Source organism: Emydura macquarii, unplaced genomic scaffold, assembly GCF_026122565.2.
Source record: "Emydura macquarii macquarii isolate MOO-44397 ecotype Brisbane River unplaced genomic scaffold, CSIRO-AGI_Emac_v2 contig_320, whole genome shotgun sequence".
NCBI classification, from domain to species: Eukaryota; Metazoa; Chordata; order Testudines; family Chelidae; genus Emydura; species Emydura macquarii.
In genome coordinates this window covers 14,050,722-14,072,039 of record NW_027130457.1, presented here as the reverse complement: position 1 = coordinate 14,072,039, position 21,318 = coordinate 14,050,722, and the positions used below count along the sequence as shown (strand labels likewise).

The window sequence follows — 21,318 nt, the reverse complement described above, 5'->3', positions numbered from 1 at the left end:
TGTACTATTAAAGAAAATTACTTACCTCATAATTATGCTTCTCTAAAAACCTCATACATTTTGCATGAAAACCTACTGAACTTCATTCAAAAATGATCCTATAAAGACAAACTCAGACAGGATTTACAGATTATTTTATGAGTTGCTTATTTAATCTCTACACACCAGGTGCTGGAATTTACTGGTGCATGATCCACTGACGGCAACAGACACACCACATTACCAGTGCTATGAAGTTAAATGGGAAGAACAGGAAAGACTCTTTGGGGGAAGATATTTTTTTTTTATTTAAAAAATAAAATAGGCTTGTGCCAACATTTCAGCCTCCCCCAATAAACAAAATCTTAAAAATGTATTTACATGCTAAAGACAAAAGTCTAGATTACATCTCATGAAAGTAACGCCAAGTGAGAGTGAAAACTCAATCTTTCACATTCCTAAGGTCAACAATGTCTCTGTTTTCAGTATTTTCACTGGAAGGCAGGACACTTTTTATTTTATTCTCAGGTTTTACAGCACTGCTTTTCATAAACTCATGGATAGGTTCTTCATCTGGTTCAGCCTCCATTTCTGTGGCTAATGCATCGTGTTCCTTAGCTTTACACTCCATAGCCATCTCTTCCTCCATCGGCTCTGTGTTGTCCTGATCTCCTTCCTCTGTTTTATTTTCAAAATCCTCCTCTTTCCTCTTTGCTTTAAACACTTCAACTCCCATCATCCTCAGGTAATGAAGTCTCTCATTCTTGGGCACAAAGGCACGAAGTGATGTCTTTCCATGCCAGCCACAGAGAACAATAGGGCACTGAAGGGAATCAGGTTTGCTACTAAAAAATTAGTGTTCGGTAAAGATTGAGTATATAAATCTTGAGAATTCATTTCTACAGAAGTATTTTAATTTAATCGCTATACATACGATTTCAATAGGACAAGCCAACAGTATTGTGTGTCTTTAACAGCATTTTACTTTAAATGCAACACCTAATCCAGCACTGTTTAAACACTAATAAGGACAAGCCTGTATTACAAATATGAGAAGAACATACGGGCAAGTACAAAAATAGCGATATACAACTCATATTTCATCGATTCATGGATCTTAAGGCCAAAAGGCAGTATTTGATCTAATCTAACCTCCTATATGTCACAGGCCATTAAATTTCATCCAATTATCCTGTATTGAGCCTAATAACCTGTTTGGCTAATGCAAGACAGGAGTTTGATTAAAGCATGTCTTCCAGAAAGGCATCCACTCTTGATCTGAGAGCATGGAAAGTAAGAGAATCCCTCATCTACCATTGGAATAAACTACCAAGGAAAATCACCCTCACTGTTAAAAAAAGATTGTGCCTGATTTCTAATATTCATTTGTCTGGCTTCAGCTTTCAAACACTGGTTCTTGTTATATTCTTCTCCACTAGATTTAAAAGTCCTGAGTACCCAGTATTCTCTCCCCATGAAGGTACTTATGCACTGTTATCAAGTAACCTCTCAATCTTCTTTTTGATAACCTAAACAGATTGAATCCTGAAGTATTTTCTCCAGCCCTAGAATCATTTTTCTGGCTCTTTTCTGCATCCGCTCCAATCTTTCAACATCCTTTTTAGTTTCCTTACACAGTAGCAAGGAAGGGAAGAATTTTTAAATCCCAGGATTCTTTCCATATATGAAAAGGACAGAGAATTCACAGATCAAAATTAAACCAGATATATAGAAGTTGAAAAAAAATACACTTATCCAATTTACCATTGGCAAATAGGAAGCTTTCCTAATAAGCCATCCATTTCTGCATCATTTAAGCTTTCATTTAAAATAAAATTGTCTGGTCCTTACGATTTCAAAGATAATTTTCTCAATATGAACTAAATGTAAACTGTTACTTTCCTGAGTCAACTGACAGCATCAATGTCTCTACTACTGCTCATAGTTTTAGAAAATAACAGCAGAAAGACAACAGTCATTTTCACTTTTTCTATTCCAAACCCTGCAAACTGGTTAAACTAGAATCAAGTCAATTTCACTGTGGAGCAATGCTCAGCAAAGCTATTATCAGCAACTGTAGTTGTTAATGGAGAAGGAGCAGCCGAAAAAACAAAACCATAAGGAGGAATAGAGACTGTGGGTTGGAGGTGTGTCCCCTGCTTGGTATTCCTCTTGACCTTATTGGTGGGCTCCCATCCACATTTTTCTTAATCTATTCGAGGCTAGTTGGCTTAGTGTTTGGGTTAATAACCATTTCAAGCCTGTATTTACAGTCAGAGCTCTGACAATAGTGGAGGAGACGTGCAAGCCTGCTTAACCTCTAATTTGTCATGACTTTTTAGAAATGCACATCTAGACATAAGTTTACAAAAATGCCCTCCACAACTGCACCCATTTAGAATCCTAACTGCCCAATCGCATTTACCAATCACTTTGGCATGTCAACAAGTGCAAGTAGAAACACGAAGCTGCACCTGCAATGCTGAAGGACAAGTTCAGGACTAAACAAAAATAAGGGTCTTAATATCCACAACTGAATGAAGATTTAAAAAAAAAAAAAAAAAATTCTTGGCCAAATTTGAGAATTAGCATGAGCTTTTTTTAAAAAAAAATAAATTTATATATATATAAAAAGTGCTAATAATATATTTATGAATAATTTTCATGCTGCAACACTGCATCATAGGCAGTGAAGTGCCACTTGGCTATTGATCGGCATAACCACTAAACTAACTGAAGCCTATTTTTCTAATCAGCAAATACAGTGAAAATTAATTCACAGCAAATATTTTCATTTCCAAAGATATTCAAATGCTTTAAACTGACACTGAAATTCCAAGATAAAAACCCATTGTAATGAGTTACATACTTTTTTTTTCTATATTCACATGTATTTCTCAAATGTTTTCTGAGTGGGAAGAAGTGAAAAATATGTACTAGTAAAGCATCTACTTACCTGGGATCTGGTTCATACTTCAGGACAATGCTCCCCATAGCTAGAAAAGAAAGATTATGTAAATTTACTTGGCAACATTAAAAATATTTGCAATTCCAAAATGTTCTGAGAGTAAAATGTGTATAGTTCAGCAATCAGAACGGTTTTATCCAAAAAGTGCATTATTGCTATGTGTAGTAATACAATAAAATGGATTTTAAAAACAGTACAGATTTTTATTCCCGTTTCATACTTTAGATGGAAAATCTATACACAAAAAACCCCCACAAAAAACTAAAACAAAAACAAGCCTGAATTCTAGAACAATGAAAATTTCTGTCTACAAATCTGGTTATGGGTTCCATAGGAGTATCCAAAAATAAATCAGAAGTCAGACCAGATTAAATACATGAATAGGGCAGTATGTTCGCCAAAAGACTAAGTTAGAGTTCTGGAAGAATACTTTTGTTTCTACATTTTATCTTAAAGGGACACCATCAAGCTTGCAGATACCATTGTGATCGGTATGGACATAAGATATAAAACCCTAGATTGAAAGAACTAAAATCAAACTTCTGTCTGAATTTTTTACAAGTAATACCTAAGACTACTATAGCTGAAAGAGTTTAACATAAAAATCTTTTTCTTTTTGCTGTACTGTGTACATTTGACAGAACCATGCTTACAGTTATTTTCACTGTTTCTCTAGCATAGCCACTGCCCTGTTTGTAAGAGGTTTTCACATAACAGAGAGAGAAAAAAGTTGATGTTCAGAGTGGGCATCTTTTCCTACTTGTTTAGCTAAAACACCTATATATTTAATCTAGAGATGGTCAATGCCATCCTTAAAATATATAACCAATAAAGAAACCCGCAGGGGTTAAGAACAGCCCACAACTTCAACTGGAGTATGTGCAGCAACACACAGAGTTAAAAAATTTGGCAAAATCAGAAGTTCTAATTACAGACTTGCTGCTGTTGAATTTATGTTTTGTTGGAATCCCAGGCCTGGTGGCTCTTCTGGTTCCACGCAGGTCACATTCTAGGCAAGAGGCTAGTCTAGATAAGCTTCCAGGGTTGGGAACAGATGGAGCCACAGCCTCTAAGAAAGGCTCTTGTCTCCAGCAACATGAAGATGTCTATATTAACTACTGCTCTGTGGATGGCTAGAAATCATAGCTAAGTCTAATATATTCAAGTAGTTGGATGTTGGATTTTCCATTCATTTGAATGGATAACACATTGGAAAGAGTTTGCAAGTTTTATAGATGCAAAACAGTGCTCCATTTTGCCACAATAAAAACAGAAAGCTTACCCATGTCTTTGACCCGTTTTTGTGTCTCATTGCTAAATTTACTTAAGAATGGATTCTCTTGGGTTAGCAGCACTTTAACATCTTCTATGCACACATGTATAATCCTTGCATTAATAAATGGGTACAGTGTATATATTCCCTGGTGGAAAAAAATACATTTAGTTTCAAAACACAATCTCTGTTTTCTGACAAAAGATCAAATTAAAAAATATCTGCATCAATAGTAACATCAGAATGCAATCCATTTGTTTAAAATGCTAAGTCTGGAGGCTGCATTTCATAATGTGCAATATTCCAATTCAGGACACAGCAGGAACTATGGGAAATATTAATAGAGATCTCTTGATATGAAAGCATAGTGCTTTGCAATTACCTCTTGTGCTAGTCTGAAAGCACAGCCAAACTGCTCACCATCACTGTTGCGAGACCAGACTTTTATCCCAGTGTTAATAACCTGTCAAAGTAAAGTATCAAAAAAGTTTTTAAAGAAAACCAAGTTTAAGAGTCAGATAACTTCTTGAAACTGCTTAACTCGCAATCACAGGGAAAAATAACTCTGACATACAGAGGAGTTCATTTTTGTTGGACATTGAATTAAACTCAAGAGTCAGAATTGAAAATTTAGACCAGCTCACATTATTAGTGCTGTTCAAGTTATAGTGCATAAAAGTTCCCAACTCGGAAAATAGTTATACACCTTGGGGCATCACTTTTAATCACTTGCTTGTTGAAAATTGATCACTTATTCCTATGGGGAGAAGAGGTGGTTTTGTGATTAAGGAACTGAACTGCTTTAAGAAATGGGTTCAGTTCCCAGCTCTGTTTAGGACTTCCTGTGTGACCAAAGGCATGTTCAGCCTGAGGGCTGTTCTGTAGCCGACTGATTAGGTCCAACATGTTGCTGAACTTGGTCTGAGTCAGAAACATTTTTGCTACTGTGAAATCTATGAGGCCCTAATAAATTCTATTCTTTGAGACAGTAAAGTGAGACAGGTCCTTGTTTAGTCTGATGTAAAATAACCATGAGAAAAACAGCGAGAGTCCTGTGGCACCTTAAAGACTAACAAATTTATTTGGGCATAAGCTTTCGTGGGCAGAAACCCACTTCGTCGGATGAATCCAACAAAGTGGGTTTCTGCCCACGAAAGCTTAAGCCCAAATAAATCATCTGACAAAGTGGGTTTCTGCCCACGAATGCTTATGCCCAAATACATTTGTTAATCTTTAAGGTGCCACAGGACTCTCGCTGTTTTGCTAAAAACAGACTAACATGGCTACCCCTCTGGAACTCATAATGACAAAGATGATCTTGATCATCTGCTACGTGATGCTGTAAGCCTGCACACAAATAACTTTCTCTGCCCATGAGATTCAATCTCTTTGGTTCTTTATCCTTACAGGTACTTTTACAGGGTTGTTGATTTGTCTTTACTTGAGCAGCATACTGTCCAGAGATCCTGGAATAGGATAAGCATACTGAACTGAAAGAATCTGATACCTTTTAGTCACCTTTTTACAAGTCGCAGGTAAGCGATGCTGCTGTCTGCCATTGTAACTGTGCCAGTTCTAAAATAACCTTGTTTATAGGCAAAGCAAGCCTCTCAGGTAGGGATGTCCACTAGTTTATGTCCCTTATCTTGGACAGTCTGAATTGGCATTTCAAATATCACTGCCATTTACCAATGTTCGATTTATAATCCTGGCAAAGTCTAAGGTAGTGCATCAGCTTTATCTGCTGATGAAGAGGATGTGTATGTGAGGATGATGGTATCAATAGACTTATGATGAGTAACATCCTCAGTGAGAGGCCCAGGAAGCTAAAAACGCCAAACTGCTGACATAATTGCTGATACTGAAACACAGACAAGTCCTGCGGTGAAGGCAATCTGTCTCTGGAAACAGATGTTGAAGAGTGTCCAGTGGATAGGACTATGGGGGCCAATAAGGTCAAGGGCTTTGACCACAAAGATGAAAAAATGTGGTTGGATACCAGGTAGAAGGAACTGACTTTAACCTTTGCCTTTAACCATAGTCTGCCTCCCCACCATATATGGATCACAGCATGGCAACCTTAAGTGAGGTATCCTCACTATCAAAAGAGGAAGACAGAACAGCTTCATCTCCCTATAGGAAGGGCAGATCCTACAGGACTCCCAAGCAATATTCCCAATGGCCCTGATGTGGACAGCAATGGAGGCTCAGGGAGGGCAGTCAGATCCCCTGGTGCTGTGTACATCAGCACTCTTCACTACTGTCCTGGGGACAGATCCAGTACCAAGGTCTGAGACCTAGATACAGTTGATACAGATGGCAGCAGCATCGGGAACCTCACCTTAAAGCACTGCCATGAATGAGCCAGCCCCAGGGGCTCTGGGCCCAAAGCTAACAGCTCTGACTGTGTTAGAGCTGAAGGAGGCAGAGCTGAGTACAGTGCCACTGCTGAGAGAAGCCCTCTGCTTGGTGCTGGGGAAGCAGACACTAGTGACCCCAAAATCTTAGAAGATATCTTTGAGACCTGGAGGTTACCTGATGTAATTTTAGAAGCAGTTCTCCGAAGAGCAAGAAAGGGGGAATGTCTTTTCTTTTTGGAGCAATTTTAGTAGGGTACTGAGTCTTATGCTACTTCTGGGAACAGGGTTTCCTGTCATCTGCCTCCGCAGCAGCTGAGGTAACAGTGATCCACTGAGGTTCAGGCCACAGCAGGAGAATGTTCAGCTGACAAATGTCCCAGATTGGAAAGATCCTTTCTCCCTTCAGGCTCTGAAGTAGGCTATGTTCTAACAGAAGTTTTAGCCTATTTTCTCTGAATCTAGCAAACCTTCTCATAAGGGACTTAAAATGCTTACATGTTCCTCATCCAAGCAGGAAAGACAATTAGAGTACTTGCATTAAGTGGCATAACAGCCTCACGTAACAATTTAAAATCTGGGAAGTTTTGAGCAGACATGAGGAAGTTTCTACTCTGGGGCAGGGGGGAGGGAGGGACTAAAAACTAACAAACTACCAGGATCAGCTAATACATATCCTAACTACCAACAGCTAAACTATTTACAGATAAGACAAGACAGGATACTGTCAACTGGTTCTGTCTAACAGCCAAGGCAGTGAAAGAAAATGAGGATTGGTTGATTGCGCAGCCCTCTTTTATACCCTCAAGGAAGAAGGTGCTTGGGCTTTGCAGCGAGCGGGTACAGACAAGACACTGCTGACCAAAGCATTCAATCTTCAGCGTGTAGAGCACATGAGCACCTGATGTGGAACATGTACAGACTAGCACGCAAAGTAGTGGTTTTGGATTCAAAGAACTAACATTTTCCAACATAAGAAATTTTGTTGAGAAGTTCCCAACCAGCTCTACTCCACTGCTATATTTTATTCTTACAACCTGGGTTTTGAATCTACAGATTCTACTGTATGGTCCTCTCCACATATTTTATATTCATTTTGCAGAGTGGCACCATCTTCATTTTAAAAAGAGTTCCCTTCCTCCATCTTGTAAAAGCAGCATTCCTACCAATCTTGGAGGAGACTGGCCACCAAAAATCCAGTCAGTCACTTCCTTGACAGAAAAGTGAGAGGAGACAAAACACACCCACACAGACTAAGTGAAGGTCAAGCAGAAGACAGCTTCTATAGACAGACATTAGGTTCTGGAGGAATAGACAAGCAAGCATTCACACCCTGATTATCTATGGGCCCCATGCTGAAAGTCTAAAAATAAAAGTCATACCTTCATTCTCTCACTATTGTTGAGCAATACATTCCTTAGTTCCTTAGAAACCATGTATAGCTGCCTCTTCTTTCCTTCTTGAGTTCGAGTTAGTAAATTCATCTTGGGGAATGAAGGATCCAATGCATAAAACTTCCTGTGGTCATAATATTTATGTTTTGTTTGCTCAAGTTCAGTGTTGAGTAAATCACAATTCATTGACTAACCTATTACCCATAATACCTTTGCCACTCATCCTGCATCTTAACAAATGGTTTGGCTTCAGAATACATGCACTTAGTCCATGCATTGCATAGAATTGATGTTATCAAAGCATTTTAGAAGATTCACAAAGAAAAAAATCTTAAAAAAAAAAAATTAAGTTGAAAGTTTCCATGCTGAATGCCTTGCCTGACAAGTATCGGCATTCTGAATATATTTCTAAGCTTAAATCAATTTTCATTTTTAATTCGCTATTTCCATTTAAAAGCAAGAGTTATAGTTCTGATTACGTTCATTTCATCTTAAAACTAAGGAAAACTTGCTTTATGTATGAGCAATAAATCCATACTCGCCCCCCCCACACACCCCTCTCAAAGAACTACAACTAGACCTATTCACTTGTTAAATTGATCTTGAATTACTCTGAAACTTTTATTACAGAATAAAAGGACATAGTATCTCCTTACTGAATAGGTGGAAACAATGGATCATCTTCAGAAAGAAACACAAACGGATCTTCTTTAAAACCAAACAGCTTCATTTTCTTAGATGGTGGTGGTCTAGAAGCAAATTTTATGATTCATGTAAATACTTTGTTAAACACTATAGATTTACTCCTTAGTCAATGCTTGTCCTGCAAATAGTGACAAATACACAAAACCAGACATTGACATTTTCCCATGCTTCAGCTAACATTCAATACTGTTTTATAATTTCAACCTCTGAAAATTCATAGATGGAGTTATATGGCACAAGAAAAATATATGGCAGTTGGAAGATGAGCAGAGGCTTATGGAGGGAGCAATTGTGAATCACACTGAGAAGTTTTCTCAGACACATGGAAAGGCAGGTGGGAGATAAGGCAAAGAGAAGAGGGCGAGGAGAGGCAATAGCTCAATTTCTAAAAGAAGTAATGCCCTCCTCAGTAGGGAAGGGAGAAATAATTAATTTTGGAGGAGCCAGAAAGAGACAACTGTTTTCATACTGCTATGTAAGAGGTTGATGTAAGGTATGTAGCTAGTACAAACAGGAGGTTAACATCATGTCAATGAAAATAAAGCTTTGAAGTGTGTTAAATGTGATGCAAACCTTTACTTGTACAGCAATTTATAACGTGCCACTAAACTGGCACATTGATATGAAGGGTTTAAAATAACTGTAAAATGTTTTTGAAGGTATAAACAAAATCTATCCATAAAACACAGGTATCTTAATATAGACATTACAGAGTTGGGTGCTTTCATTTTTTACCTATCCATAATCAATCTCATCCCTTCACTACTGAAACCCTTTTCTCCTCATTTTATGCCTTCTATGCCTGAAACTCCATCTCTATCCCCATGTACCAGAGACCTACTCTCTTATTTAAGTTCCTCTTTTAAACTCATTTCTTAAAAAGCTCACAAATACCGAGCCTTGTCTGCAAAAAGCCATTACTACTCCAGTATTAAGAAGGCATTCAAAGTCAGTATCCTTCCTTCTGGGCTGCCGAGTTGTTCATACCCATTCTTTGGGTATTCAGACTAAGATACTCAAGACAAGAACTGTGTCCTCCACTGAATCTTGTACAGCATCAAGTAAGCTCTTTACATGCTTCTTCCAGCATGTGGAAGAATCAGAGAGGACAGTGCAGGGGAAACTGAAGAACAGGGAAGAAAACTGGCAGCATAAGACCTCTCCAGAAGAAAGAGGAGAACCCATATACCCCACAGGGCAGATAGAGGTAAGCAATCATTTTCAGGCTTTTTACACAGGTACTACGGAGGAGAACAGTTTGGAAGATTCATCTGAGGGAAGGGATCAGAAGGAGGCCCCTTCGATCAGAAGGCATGGGATGGACTGTCCTAGGGATGGGGGTTCCACAACCACCACTCCCAAGAGGAAGAGGAAGAGATGTATGTAAGAGAGCATTATGATTGCTCTGAGCTCCAGTATGAATCTGGAGATAAGCCAGTTGAGAGTCTCTGGATTAAGCTTAGAAGCAAGAACAATAAGGGTGATGTCATGGTGGGTGCCTGTTATAAACCACCAGACCAGGAGGACAAGGTAGATGAGGCTTTCCTCAGTCAACTAGGGAAAGTTTCTAGTTCACAGAACCTGGTTCTCATGGGGGATTTCAGTCACCCTGACATCTGCTGGAAGAGCAATACAGCAGAGCACAAACAATCCAGGAAGTTTTTGGAGGGTGTTGCAGACAACTTCCTGGTGCAAGTCTTGGAGCAACTAACTAGGGGCCGTGCTCCTCTTGACCTGCTGCTCACAAACAGGGAAGATTTGGTAGGGGACACAGAAGTGGGTGGCAACCTAGGCACCAGTGACCATGAGATGGTAGAGTTCAGGATCCTGACAAAAGGAAGAAAGGAGAACAGCAGGATACAGACCATGGACTTCAGAAAAGCAGACTGACTCCTTCAGGGAGCTGATGGGCAGGATCCCCTGGGAGGCTAATATGAGGGGGAAAGGAATCCAAGAGAGCTGGCTGTATTTTAAAGAAACCTTATTGAGGGCGCAGGAACAAACCATCCCGATGTGCAGAAGGAATAGCAAAGAAAACGACCTTCAGCAGATCACTACAGATTATGTGGCTTTGGGAAGAAGGATAAAGGCATTTTGAGGCACAAGTGGTGTTGTCGTCCATCTTCCCTGTTGAATGAAAAGGCCCAGGTAAGGACCATCGAATTGCAGAAGTAATCATGTTGTTATGCAGATGGTGTCCAGTCCCCCCTCCCCCCAATCTACAGAAAGGATGTGGACAAATTGGAAAGAGTCCAGCAGAGGGCAACAAAAATGATTAGGGGGCTAGAGCACGACTTATGAGCAGAGCCTGAGGGAACTAGGCTTGTTTAGTCTACAGAAGAGAATAATGACGGGGGATTTGATAGCAGCCTTTACCTACCTGAAAGGAGGTTCCAGGAAGGATGGAGCTAGGCTGTTCTCAGTGGTAGTAGATGACAGAACTAGGAGCAAGTGTCTCAAGTTGCAGTGGGGGAAGTCTAGGTTGGATATTAGGAAAAAAATGTTCACTAGGAGGGTGGTGAAGCACTGGAATGAGTTATCTAGGGAGATGGTGGAATCTCCATTCTTAGAGGTTTTTAAGGTGTGGCTTGACAAAGCCCTGGCTGCAATTATTTAGCTGGGGTTGGTCCTGCTTTGTGATCTCCTGAGGTCCCTTCCAACCCTAATCTTCTATGATTTTAGCATCAATCAAAGAACAGAGGTAAAGAAATAGAGCAAAATAAAAGCAAACGAGCATGTTATGGACACTGCAGTATGTATTCTGTTAGGTCCACTTTTTAAAATTAGTCATACAATTTCAGAACTCATCAGAACTGGAGTTCTCCACAGAGCATGGAACTCTCGTGTTAGACACTTAGCAGTTAGGAAGCAAGAACAGGACAGATGCTTCGATGTAGTTTCTTACCCACATACGCCATCTTTCTTGCCTTGCTCAGTCTCTACATTCAGCAAATGTTGAGTTTCCTTAGTTTCTTCATCCTCAGCAGTTGGTGGTTCTTCAACAGTTTCTACAGAGCCATCTTCTGTAGCAGCTGCAATCACTGACATATCTTCTGTTCTCTGTGATAACTTACGCTGAAGCTGTTCCAGATTATTATGTTTTAAGTGAAGAAAAAATACAACTGTTGTAACAAAAAGTCTACATTACCCCTAAAATGCAACTCTCACTAAACTCAACTCTCATTAAACATTTAAATAAATATTAACTGTATATATCGGGGTGGCTAAACTTACTGACTCCCTGAGACCCCTCTCCCCACTGGACAGAATCTTCTAGCCCCACCATCCTGCCGCAGAGCAGAAGCTCCAAGCTCCCCACTCCAGTCTGGTAGGTGGAGAATGGGGAGAAGGGCATAAGTGGTACTGCGAGCCGCACTAACTGTAAAAGAGCTGCATGCAGCTCACAAGCCATAGTTTGACCACCCTGGTATACATCATGGGTAAATTAGCTTCCCAAAGGTTAAGTTACCATCCATTCAAAGTTACATGTATTTGGTCTCTACGCACCACATTATTGCAGAATGAGAACTCTGCTATAGTTAAGGTTAAGACCAGCTTTCCATTTAAACCTGAACTTTTCTACAACCTCTCAAGTCTACACAGTTGTTCAGATTGCCTTTAAATCTGGTGTGCCTCTTGGATGCAGTTGGTGGCAGAAGTGAGGGGCCAGCTCAACATGCAGTTCAGGCTACATAACCAAAGTAGTGCACAGCCCACCAGTAAGCTGCTGCTGCTCGGCCTGTGATATGTGAATGCAGCAGTATAGGGCAGGAGACAGCAAGGAGCAACTTCTTACATGTAATGGCTTCTACAGTGTCCATTAATGGCTTGATGAGATAGGAAGGGGAGCTGGACGTTTTGATTGGGGGGGCTACATATTGAGGGGAATGGTGAGGCGGGGGCAGAAGAAGGGAGGGAAAGAGACATTTGTCTTCTCTCGCACATTTAAAATGATAAAACAACCATATAATAAAACTGTCAAGGTTTCGAGACAGACCATGGATGTAATTTCTCTCACCAACCTTGGTAACAACTATACATTGGAAACATTTCAAAGTATGACCTTTATTTCCATTCCACTGTAACAACATCTACAGAAGGGGGGAGTAAACTGAGGAATCACATAGCAACCGTGTGGCCTAGTGGAGAGACCACTGGACTGAGACTATTCCTAGCATTGCCACTGGCCTGCTAGGCAAGTCACTCCACTTCCACCTAAGCTTCCTATCTGTAAAATGGGAATGATGATGTAAAGTTCTTTGAGAACTACTGCTGAAAAAAATTCTCTCAAACTCTCCCATGTTCTGTAAAAGTGCTACTGTCTGAGTCTTAGAGTGATATGAAGTATTTGGGTGTGCTTTGCTTTTGAATGAATCTGGTTCTTTTCTGTATTGCCTTGCAAATTGTACATATAAAAAGTTCTACCTAAAGGCACCATTAGGTAAATAGAAATGGTTCCAAGTGATTCCTATGAGGAATATTCCCCTTTAAAGAGGTGAATAATCAAGTAATGTTTAAGGTAAAGGGACACCAACCTGAAATCTTGTCAGTTTAAAAAAAGTTTACTTCCAGTATTTTACTGTGATTTCACAATCCCATATTCCCACTTGTAAAAGGGATTTAAAGATTATGAGACCCTAAATTCCTTAGGTACTTTTGAAAACCTGTTTCTAAATGTTTTCCTTTACCTTCTTGTTTTGTGAAAGGCCCACACAAACAAAAGGGAATTGACAAGATAGTTGACTGACTATACAAAGTAAACTGACAAAGAAAAATAATTTTAAATCTCTTTCAGTTATAACAATCTTAGGTATTACTCCTAACAGGAGGCCAAAAAACTCAGATATAAACATGATTTTTCAGTTGATGTACCCTCAACATTCTCAATATAAACCTCCCCCCACCCCGTGTGTGTGTGTGTGGGGGGGGGGGGGTGGTTTGTTTGTTTGTTTTTTGGTACAAAATCTTAAGTGTTTATAAATCTTGGACAGGTCAACTCTAACACTGATTCAAGTTTCAGGTGTTTTCATGGAATGTTTTTGCCAATTAGTTTCATACAGGAAGGGCCACTATATACTTTAATATAAAAAGTTACGATTTTATATAAATCCATATTTTTTCATGTTTCCATAAAATAAAAAATAATTTTTTTTTGCAGTGTTTAAAAAATGCTTCACGGATGGGCATGAAAGACAACTACTTTTACTAACTGTTGTTTTCCCAATAATTTTCTAAGTAGTTTATGAAAGCTTCCAAAACACAATATACGCTGTCATCACAGCTCTTTAAAAAGGAACTTTACCTTAGGCTGACGTTTATTCCATGGCATTGGAGATTTTTTTATTAATACAGCCACAAAGAAACCTCCAGTGTTCTGGTGATGCGGCAATATTCTAATGCTGGGGGAAAAGTACTTCATGGTCAATAGTAGCAATCAGGTTTTTATGAAATACTAAAAGAAACATGCTCATGTTTACTTTTAGTGTATATTACATATCTGTTAAAATTAGGATGAAATCATCAAGCTAGAAACAAAGTATAAATTAAATATTCTAACTTCCTATAGTGAACTACATCAGTTGTAAAATATTCTTAGTTTTATATTTGACCAAACTTTAGCTCTGATAAATAAGAATTTTAAACGCTTGATTTTTTTTTAGAATACTCACTATGAAAGCCTTTTCAATTTGCACTTTTCAATATTTAATTGGTTATTTAACTGCATTACTATTTTATTCAAGAGATCCAACAATAGCTAGTTGTTACATAGCACTTTTCATGCTCTATATACACTTGTAGTAATTCTACCCTTATATTTGTACAATCACATTACAGATTCAGAGTGTAAATCAAGCCAGAATTTGTCCCTATGTTTTCATCAAATAGTACAATCTTCCTTGAAATCAACCTATGATTCTCTCTTACTACCTTATGTATTTTTAGAGTCTCATAGTATCCAGTTACCAAAGCTTATAATGAACACAGCATCCTCGCCACTTACAAATTTAGTTTTAGCTCACAATTCATTCCTAAAACTAAAATGCCAGTTCCCATCACCATAAAAAGCTAAACATCAAAATTCCTTATTACTTTAAACCAATCTGGGAAAACTTACCAGCGCTCCAGGTTCATTGCTTTTAGTTTTTCTTCATCTTTTACTGGGAACATGGTGGGCCGAATTTGGGTCTGCCTGTTAGAAGGCACATCTTTCCAGTCTTCAAACCACTGTCCATCTTTTAGCATTACCTGCACAGTAAAATGTGACAATGACATTTCAGCTTGCAATTTTGTATCGTGTAACAACGAAAAATTGCTGTAGCAATATAACTAGTACCAGTTGTCTCCTTAGAAGTAAAATTTTATGTTAATTTGCTTGTTAACAAATACACATAGAACAAAAAAATAATGCAAGCTGAAAAACTAACCACATCAAAAAAGGTCAGGAAATTCAAAATTCCTGTAGGAACCTTAACATGGCAATGTTATAGTCCAAGTATATTTGTATGGTATACATTTACCAAGAAAAAAAACCTACTACATAGATGCAAGGATATCAAGTCAACATTTTTGTAAGAATGGTAGCATTTTCCTGACTTGTATGATTAATTTAATCTTTATCATCACATTAATGTATGTATAAAAAATAAAAAAGGAGCAGCACTATTCTGTTGAATTAACTGCATATTTCCACATTTGGACAATATCGAAGTACATAGTTGTGGAACTCCAATGAAACAATAGTATGAAATTACACCTACATTATGCTCATACAATACTTATGATTTTATATTAGTCTGTCACATACAACATAATAGTGAAGAGTTTGTACTGAATTTCAGTCACTTATATTTTAAGTATTGTGTCACGACAAGCACATGGAGTTTCAGCTTCTAAAATTCAATCAGTTTTGAATTAGCCTTTTAAAAAACCTTTTTTCCTTGAAGATCTACTTTATATAAATTATTGGACTCAATGCAGGGGTAATTTGGTGAAATTACAGGAGGTCAGACTGGACAGATCCAGTGGTCCCTTCCAGTCTTGAAATCTACGAAAATATAGATCACAACAGGTTCTTATTCTCTGGTCCACATCCCAACGTGACCATGAGTAGGCCTCTTTCAGCATGATGTTCTGACATACAGTCAGAAAGGAAATAGCCATGGAAGCACCAAGGAAAGCCTATACACCTCATCAGAAAAAACATAAGGTGACCTCTGCTGGACCTCACAACTTTGACCTGAGGGAGTTCCATCCATATTGGTGTGTAAGAATTTAACTGGGCCTCTTTGGATAAAATATGTTCTCTCCCCCTTTACCCTGTCCTCCATGATCAGCTAACTTAAAAGCAGCCATAAAGACTGTATTTTTAAAGGAGGCTGGTTACACCTTTGGACAAGCTTGAGCATTAAAAGTTTCAGTGGTAAAGGTTTATTTGAGGAAAAGTATGTGCAATGAAAACCAGAAATTTAAAATGAGTCATGCACTTAACCTTTACTGCTTTTCTCACAATCCATAAATGCACTAAAATAAGGCTTAATGTACACTCTCACAATGGCAGACATGGGTTGCAGACAAGTAAATTTGTCAGTATTTCTCTACATAATGTTTGTGAATTATTCTGAACACACATCTTAATTTTATGGGGAAGATTTATATTCCAAGACCAATCTTAGCATAAACATTCACTGAAATGCAGGATACCAGTTAACATTCTTTCTGAATATTGTGTGTGTTGACTGAAGCATTGTGTGTAAACCCTATCTTTTTTCTCTTTAAAAGTAAAGTATGAATCCCACTCAAGGAAAAGCAAAATCTTTTCACTTTGTGCTTTGCTATTTGTGTATAATGGATGCTATTTGAACCCCTGTCCATTTATGGTGAAGCGAGAGAGGCAACCTAAAACAATCGGAATCATGCTCCCCACCTACAGTCTACTCATACATTCATTTAATCTGCCAGGATCCTCTGAGGTAAACACTAAAGCAAGATGTGTGTTTTTATAAATTTAGCATCCTAAGTTACACCTCTGTTTTCTTTCCTTTTAGTTTCATCTCCACTTGCAGGCAGGTCTACTTTGTTAATGACTCTACAGACAGATTCCATTTCATGGCAAAGCTTTGAGAAGTGTGTACTTAAATTGTGCATGCAAAACACAAGATTGGAAATTGCATATGCCATTATCCATTTTGCATTTACAACACAGGTACACATTTTAAGGTTCAGCCTTCAGTGTCAGAAGGGGCAGGAAACGTAAAGCAACCTTCTATATTTGCTTTCTGCTGATAAAATATTTCAGTAAGACTGAGGGACCTGTCCACTTCTTGATCCTTTTCCCCAAGCATCCAGCTCAGCTAGGGCCTCAGAAATAGGTGACTGGCTGGAGTGTCCCAGCAGCTAAGAAGGGATGGGAAAGGAGCCAGATGGCTTCCTCTCATGACAGTTTTTAACTTTTCATGCCTAAAAGTAAGAAGCAACAAAGCAGATCAGACAGTGCTATAGAACTGCCTGAAATGATAAAGTAAAAGCAAAATTAAGAAACTTGAAGTTGATCCCCCCCCCCCCGGGGGAGACTATTTAGTGGAGCCTCAAAGAATTTTAGAGTGTACTCTAGCTGGGAGGATTAAAAACCTTGGCAGTATATTTATTGCTGTCACTTAGCTTCTTCCAGTTTTTTAGCGTAGGTTAATACCTCCATTTTAGAGCTCTGAGTTCTTGCCTGATTTTACACCCAAAGCATGCATCAAGACTGGAACTATGGAATGTAACTATATAGAAATATCTTCTGAGTACCTTCCATTGTGTAATCCCTGGCATCCACTTCAAGCCTGGCAACTCAGAGGAGACATCAGCAAGTTCTAAGGCACCTAGAAAGCCAAAATTGCACAAACAAATAAGTGTTCTTGAAAATATAAACTTCAGGGAAATTGTTTAGAGGTGTGCTTCTATGTAACCTTTCCAAACATGGTTTTCTATAAAATTATACACCGTGATGGGCAATACAGATATACTTATTTTGAAATACCTTGAAGTACAAAATGAACTACGAAGAAGATATGAAATTACACATCATGAACAGAGTTTTAAAAATCCAATAAGAACTTTAAGGAAGGTTGCTAACAGATGACAGTAAAGGATAAAAAGACAATGCTGCACAACACTGGATGTCAAAGATGGCATTCTAATAAGATATAATGCTAATTTTCAATCCTGAGAGATTTAAAGTCTGATGTCTCATGATCTAACAATCCCTCAACAAAACAGTATTTAACTCATTATTTTGTAAAATGCTTCAAGATGCCCTGAACATGAACAAAATTACATTTTCTATTATCCCTTTAAGTATACTGTAAATATCACACTTAAAAAATAATCACCTGTTTTTATTGTTATTAAATTACCATAACTCAAATTGGCTATAAAGAAAGACTAGAGAAAGTTCTGTTTCTTTACTGATTTTCAGTTTGTGTATTTTACAGCACTTTGATAGTTTACTCCCCTTGGTCAATCAAGCAGTCATCTCTCTTATTTGCACAGGTATTCCACGCAATAATAAAAAGGTAAAAATCTTAAAACACATGATTGTAAACCCACAAAAACTGGCATGGATACTCATTTTTAACTTCAAATTAAATCAGCTTTTAATCACAAATATTAAAAGGACACCATGTAAACTCTCTTGATTTGAGCTTCAGTAAATTACATACACTCAAATTACTAGAGATAATTTGCAAATATGCTGTTAGCTGATTCAGTCAGGAAAGTTATGTTTGTTTGGGTTGGGTTCAGTATGGATAATAATGTAGTTTATACAAACTAATGTGAAAGTCTAGAAATACCTTTACAATTGGGATGAAATTGAGGAGGGATAAAAACCAGAGATGTCAAACGATTTAATCAAGGTCACAAAAGCTGTCAGCAGACTCAGAAATAGCATCCTGGCATAACTGTCTCCAGGCACAAGCCACCACAATACAGTTGCCTATGAGCTAATTTCATTCCCTGGTATTTAGTAACGTCCATCAAACAGTCTAGGCTATTTACTACCAACTACTGCTGCATCTGATCCTCCTCCCACCATGGTAGTGGGGAAAATATGGGGTGAGAATTATTTTCTCCACAGCTGGCTGTTTAAGCAAGCTACTGCCCCAATTCTGACCTCTTCCATAGCAGTGAGACCTGGTGCCAACTACACTCCCTATAGCAGAGTTTAACTTGGCCACAAGATAATATTGGTTCCATCCAGCAGAAGCAATCAGTGGCAACCAACTTTGAAGTGGGACTCTATTTGGAGAATTGGTTATGTTAAAACAGCACATTCTTACTCAATATTTGTGCTCCATACACATATTAGCATTTACAGTGACAAAAATGATGACTGCTTTTTATTCCCACTAATGCTACCAAGCCAACACAGCTAAGTTTGAATGAGTCTTTTGTAGTTCATTTACAGAACTGTTTAAGATCCAACAGTTACAGCTGTACAAATCCACTATGCTGACAGGGTGTCACAGGAGACCTCATTTGGTCGAGGGCAACGGTTCCCAATCTGGGGGCCAGAATCCCCTTGGGGGGAGTGCCAAAGATTCCATGGAGTCCATGAGGCTTCAGTAATATTGAGGTCACTTAACCCCAAGCTCCACTCCAAGTGCAGCAGCCTTGAGCTCTGTGCTGGCTAGGGTGGAGGAGCTGCTCCCCCCCGCAAGCTCCACACTGGTCAGCACAGGCCTCCTGAGCTCTGTGCCGGCTAGAGTGCAGGAGCAGCCCTCCACCAGCCCCACAGTGACCAGGTGCACGGCCAGAGAGAAGCAGCCCTGTGCTGGTGGGGGCCTAGAGCAGCCCCGGCAACCAATTAGAGTCCGTCTTGATTACCCTCAGTCCATGAGGGATGGGAAGAGGTGGGGCCACACAGGGCATGCAGTGGTGGCTGTGCCAGGGAAGGCTTAGCTTCTTACTCAGGTAAGAGTAATTTATTATTATGTAATTTAGTGTTGTTCATATCATCATCATGCGCGTTTATAGGGGTTATATATGTTTATGGCCAGTGAGAAGGCGAGGGGAGGGAGGAGTGTGTGTTTTACCTAGTGTTAACTAGTGGGGCTTTCACTCAAAGGTTGGGACCTACTGGTCTAGAGAACTTTTACTGGTGTTGACATAAGAGGAGAAAATAAGGCAGCTTCCTTCCCATTCATCCACTGAGTTTCTCTCATCTATTCTGCACTCATCCCTGGCATTCTAATCCATACATCAATTCCTATTATTGTGAATCAGTAAGATTTTAATGTATTGTTCAGTAAATATTCAGCCAAGATAATTCATTTCCTCACCTTGACTTTTTTCCAGAAGGGATGCAATCACAGCTTCATTCTCAACAGGATTCAGTGAACATGTAGAATAGACCATCCTACCTCCCTCTGCCAGCTGTTCAACACCACGGGTTGCAATCCTTAACTGCAAGCTAAAAGAAAAGTAGTCGTCTAAACAGGTACCATTCAGGGACCAGCAAGAGTCCTATTATCCCTTGTACAAAACAGCCTGTTACAGCTAAAGCTTACTTGCAACCTCATGGAAAACTTTAATAAAGACATTTAGCTATATTAAATCAGGCACTAAAACAGGACACACAACGTTTAAACACATTGCTTAATTTCCTCACTCCTCTATTGAATATGCCCATTACCATAATATGCAAGCAACCTATCTTGGCCACTCTCCCTCTCTGGCCCAGGACTTCTAGCATTAAAATCAACATTGTCTGAGAAGCACTACCAGCAATATATACAGTTTGGCTAGTGTTGTACTAGAAAGACATATATCACACAATAAATATCCTGGATAGAGAATGTGCATTCAGGATACAACTCTGCCCCTAAAGTGAACTCTATAAACTAATGTATTTCAAACACTAGAATACTGTTTCAAGTACACTTTCAGAAGTATATTAAACACTGTTAAAATTTAAAGAACCTAGTCAACTAAGCTATTTTCCCAAATAGCACACAGAAAAATTCCTATGGATTGCAACAGTCTGTAGTGTTGAAAAGCAGCATATATAAATCTGTACAACAAAAAGGTGATACAATGTTTACATATCAAACTATACCTAAATTGAGAGGTTTAGTAGAATTAAATAATTTTAAGTTATAAATCAAGATTTTAGAAATCTCATTTTTCTAAAAAAGTATCAATTTACAAAAACATATTTTATTTAATTCCAGAATAATTCACATAAATACTCTACCACCAAACTACAGTGTTAGTTTAAACACCCACATTTGATGCATTACAATAGTAAACAACCCAAGCTGCTTACTTGTAAAACAAGGAAAGGACAAATCTTTTATTCATATTCAGTACAGATAACAATACAGGGAGTTGACTGATATTTTAGGTTACACTCGACTTTTAGTATTCAAAGTGGACATTGCCATTTTAGGCTTGCAGGGTCTTGCCTATAGCCCCTGCCACCCCTTCCTCTGCAACTAGTTGTCTCATTCCCATTACTCTGCCCCTGAGTGCTAACCCCTGAGTGCAAGTTATTTGTATTTAGATTCATAATTCAATTAACAGATACCTGTTTGGTACTCATAAAAAACACAAACCATATGGATTCTACCCTATCCTTAATGTAGACTAATCCCACAT

At 38.6% G+C, this 21,318-nt stretch overlaps 1 protein-coding gene across 1 annotated transcript in view; it reads right to left on the bottom strand.

Moving 5' to 3' along the window:
* Positions 1-268: 268 nt before the first annotated feature.
* NSUN2 (NOP2/Sun RNA methyltransferase 2) overlaps positions 269-21,318 on the bottom strand; it is a 34,581-nt gene continuing 13,531 nt past the window's right edge. Inside the window, exons 9-19 of the mRNA XM_067529632.1 lie at positions 20,001-20,131; positions 17,467-17,540; positions 14,792-14,922; positions 13,979-14,075; positions 11,582-11,757; positions 8,628-8,720; positions 7,960-8,095; positions 4,603-4,683; positions 4,230-4,368; positions 2,936-2,975; positions 269-824 (exon numbers count right to left, since the gene is read on the bottom strand). Coding sequence (XP_067385733.1) covers positions 422-824; positions 2,936-2,975; positions 4,230-4,368; positions 4,603-4,683; positions 7,960-8,095; positions 8,628-8,720; positions 11,582-11,757; positions 13,979-14,075; positions 14,792-14,922; positions 17,467-17,540; positions 20,001-20,131 — 1,501 coding nt within the window. The 3' untranslated portion in view covers positions 269-421. The remainder of the gene's footprint in view (positions 825-2,935; positions 2,976-4,229; positions 4,369-4,602; positions 4,684-7,959; positions 8,096-8,627; positions 8,721-11,581; positions 11,758-13,978; positions 14,076-14,791; positions 14,923-17,466; positions 17,541-20,000; positions 20,132-21,318) is intronic.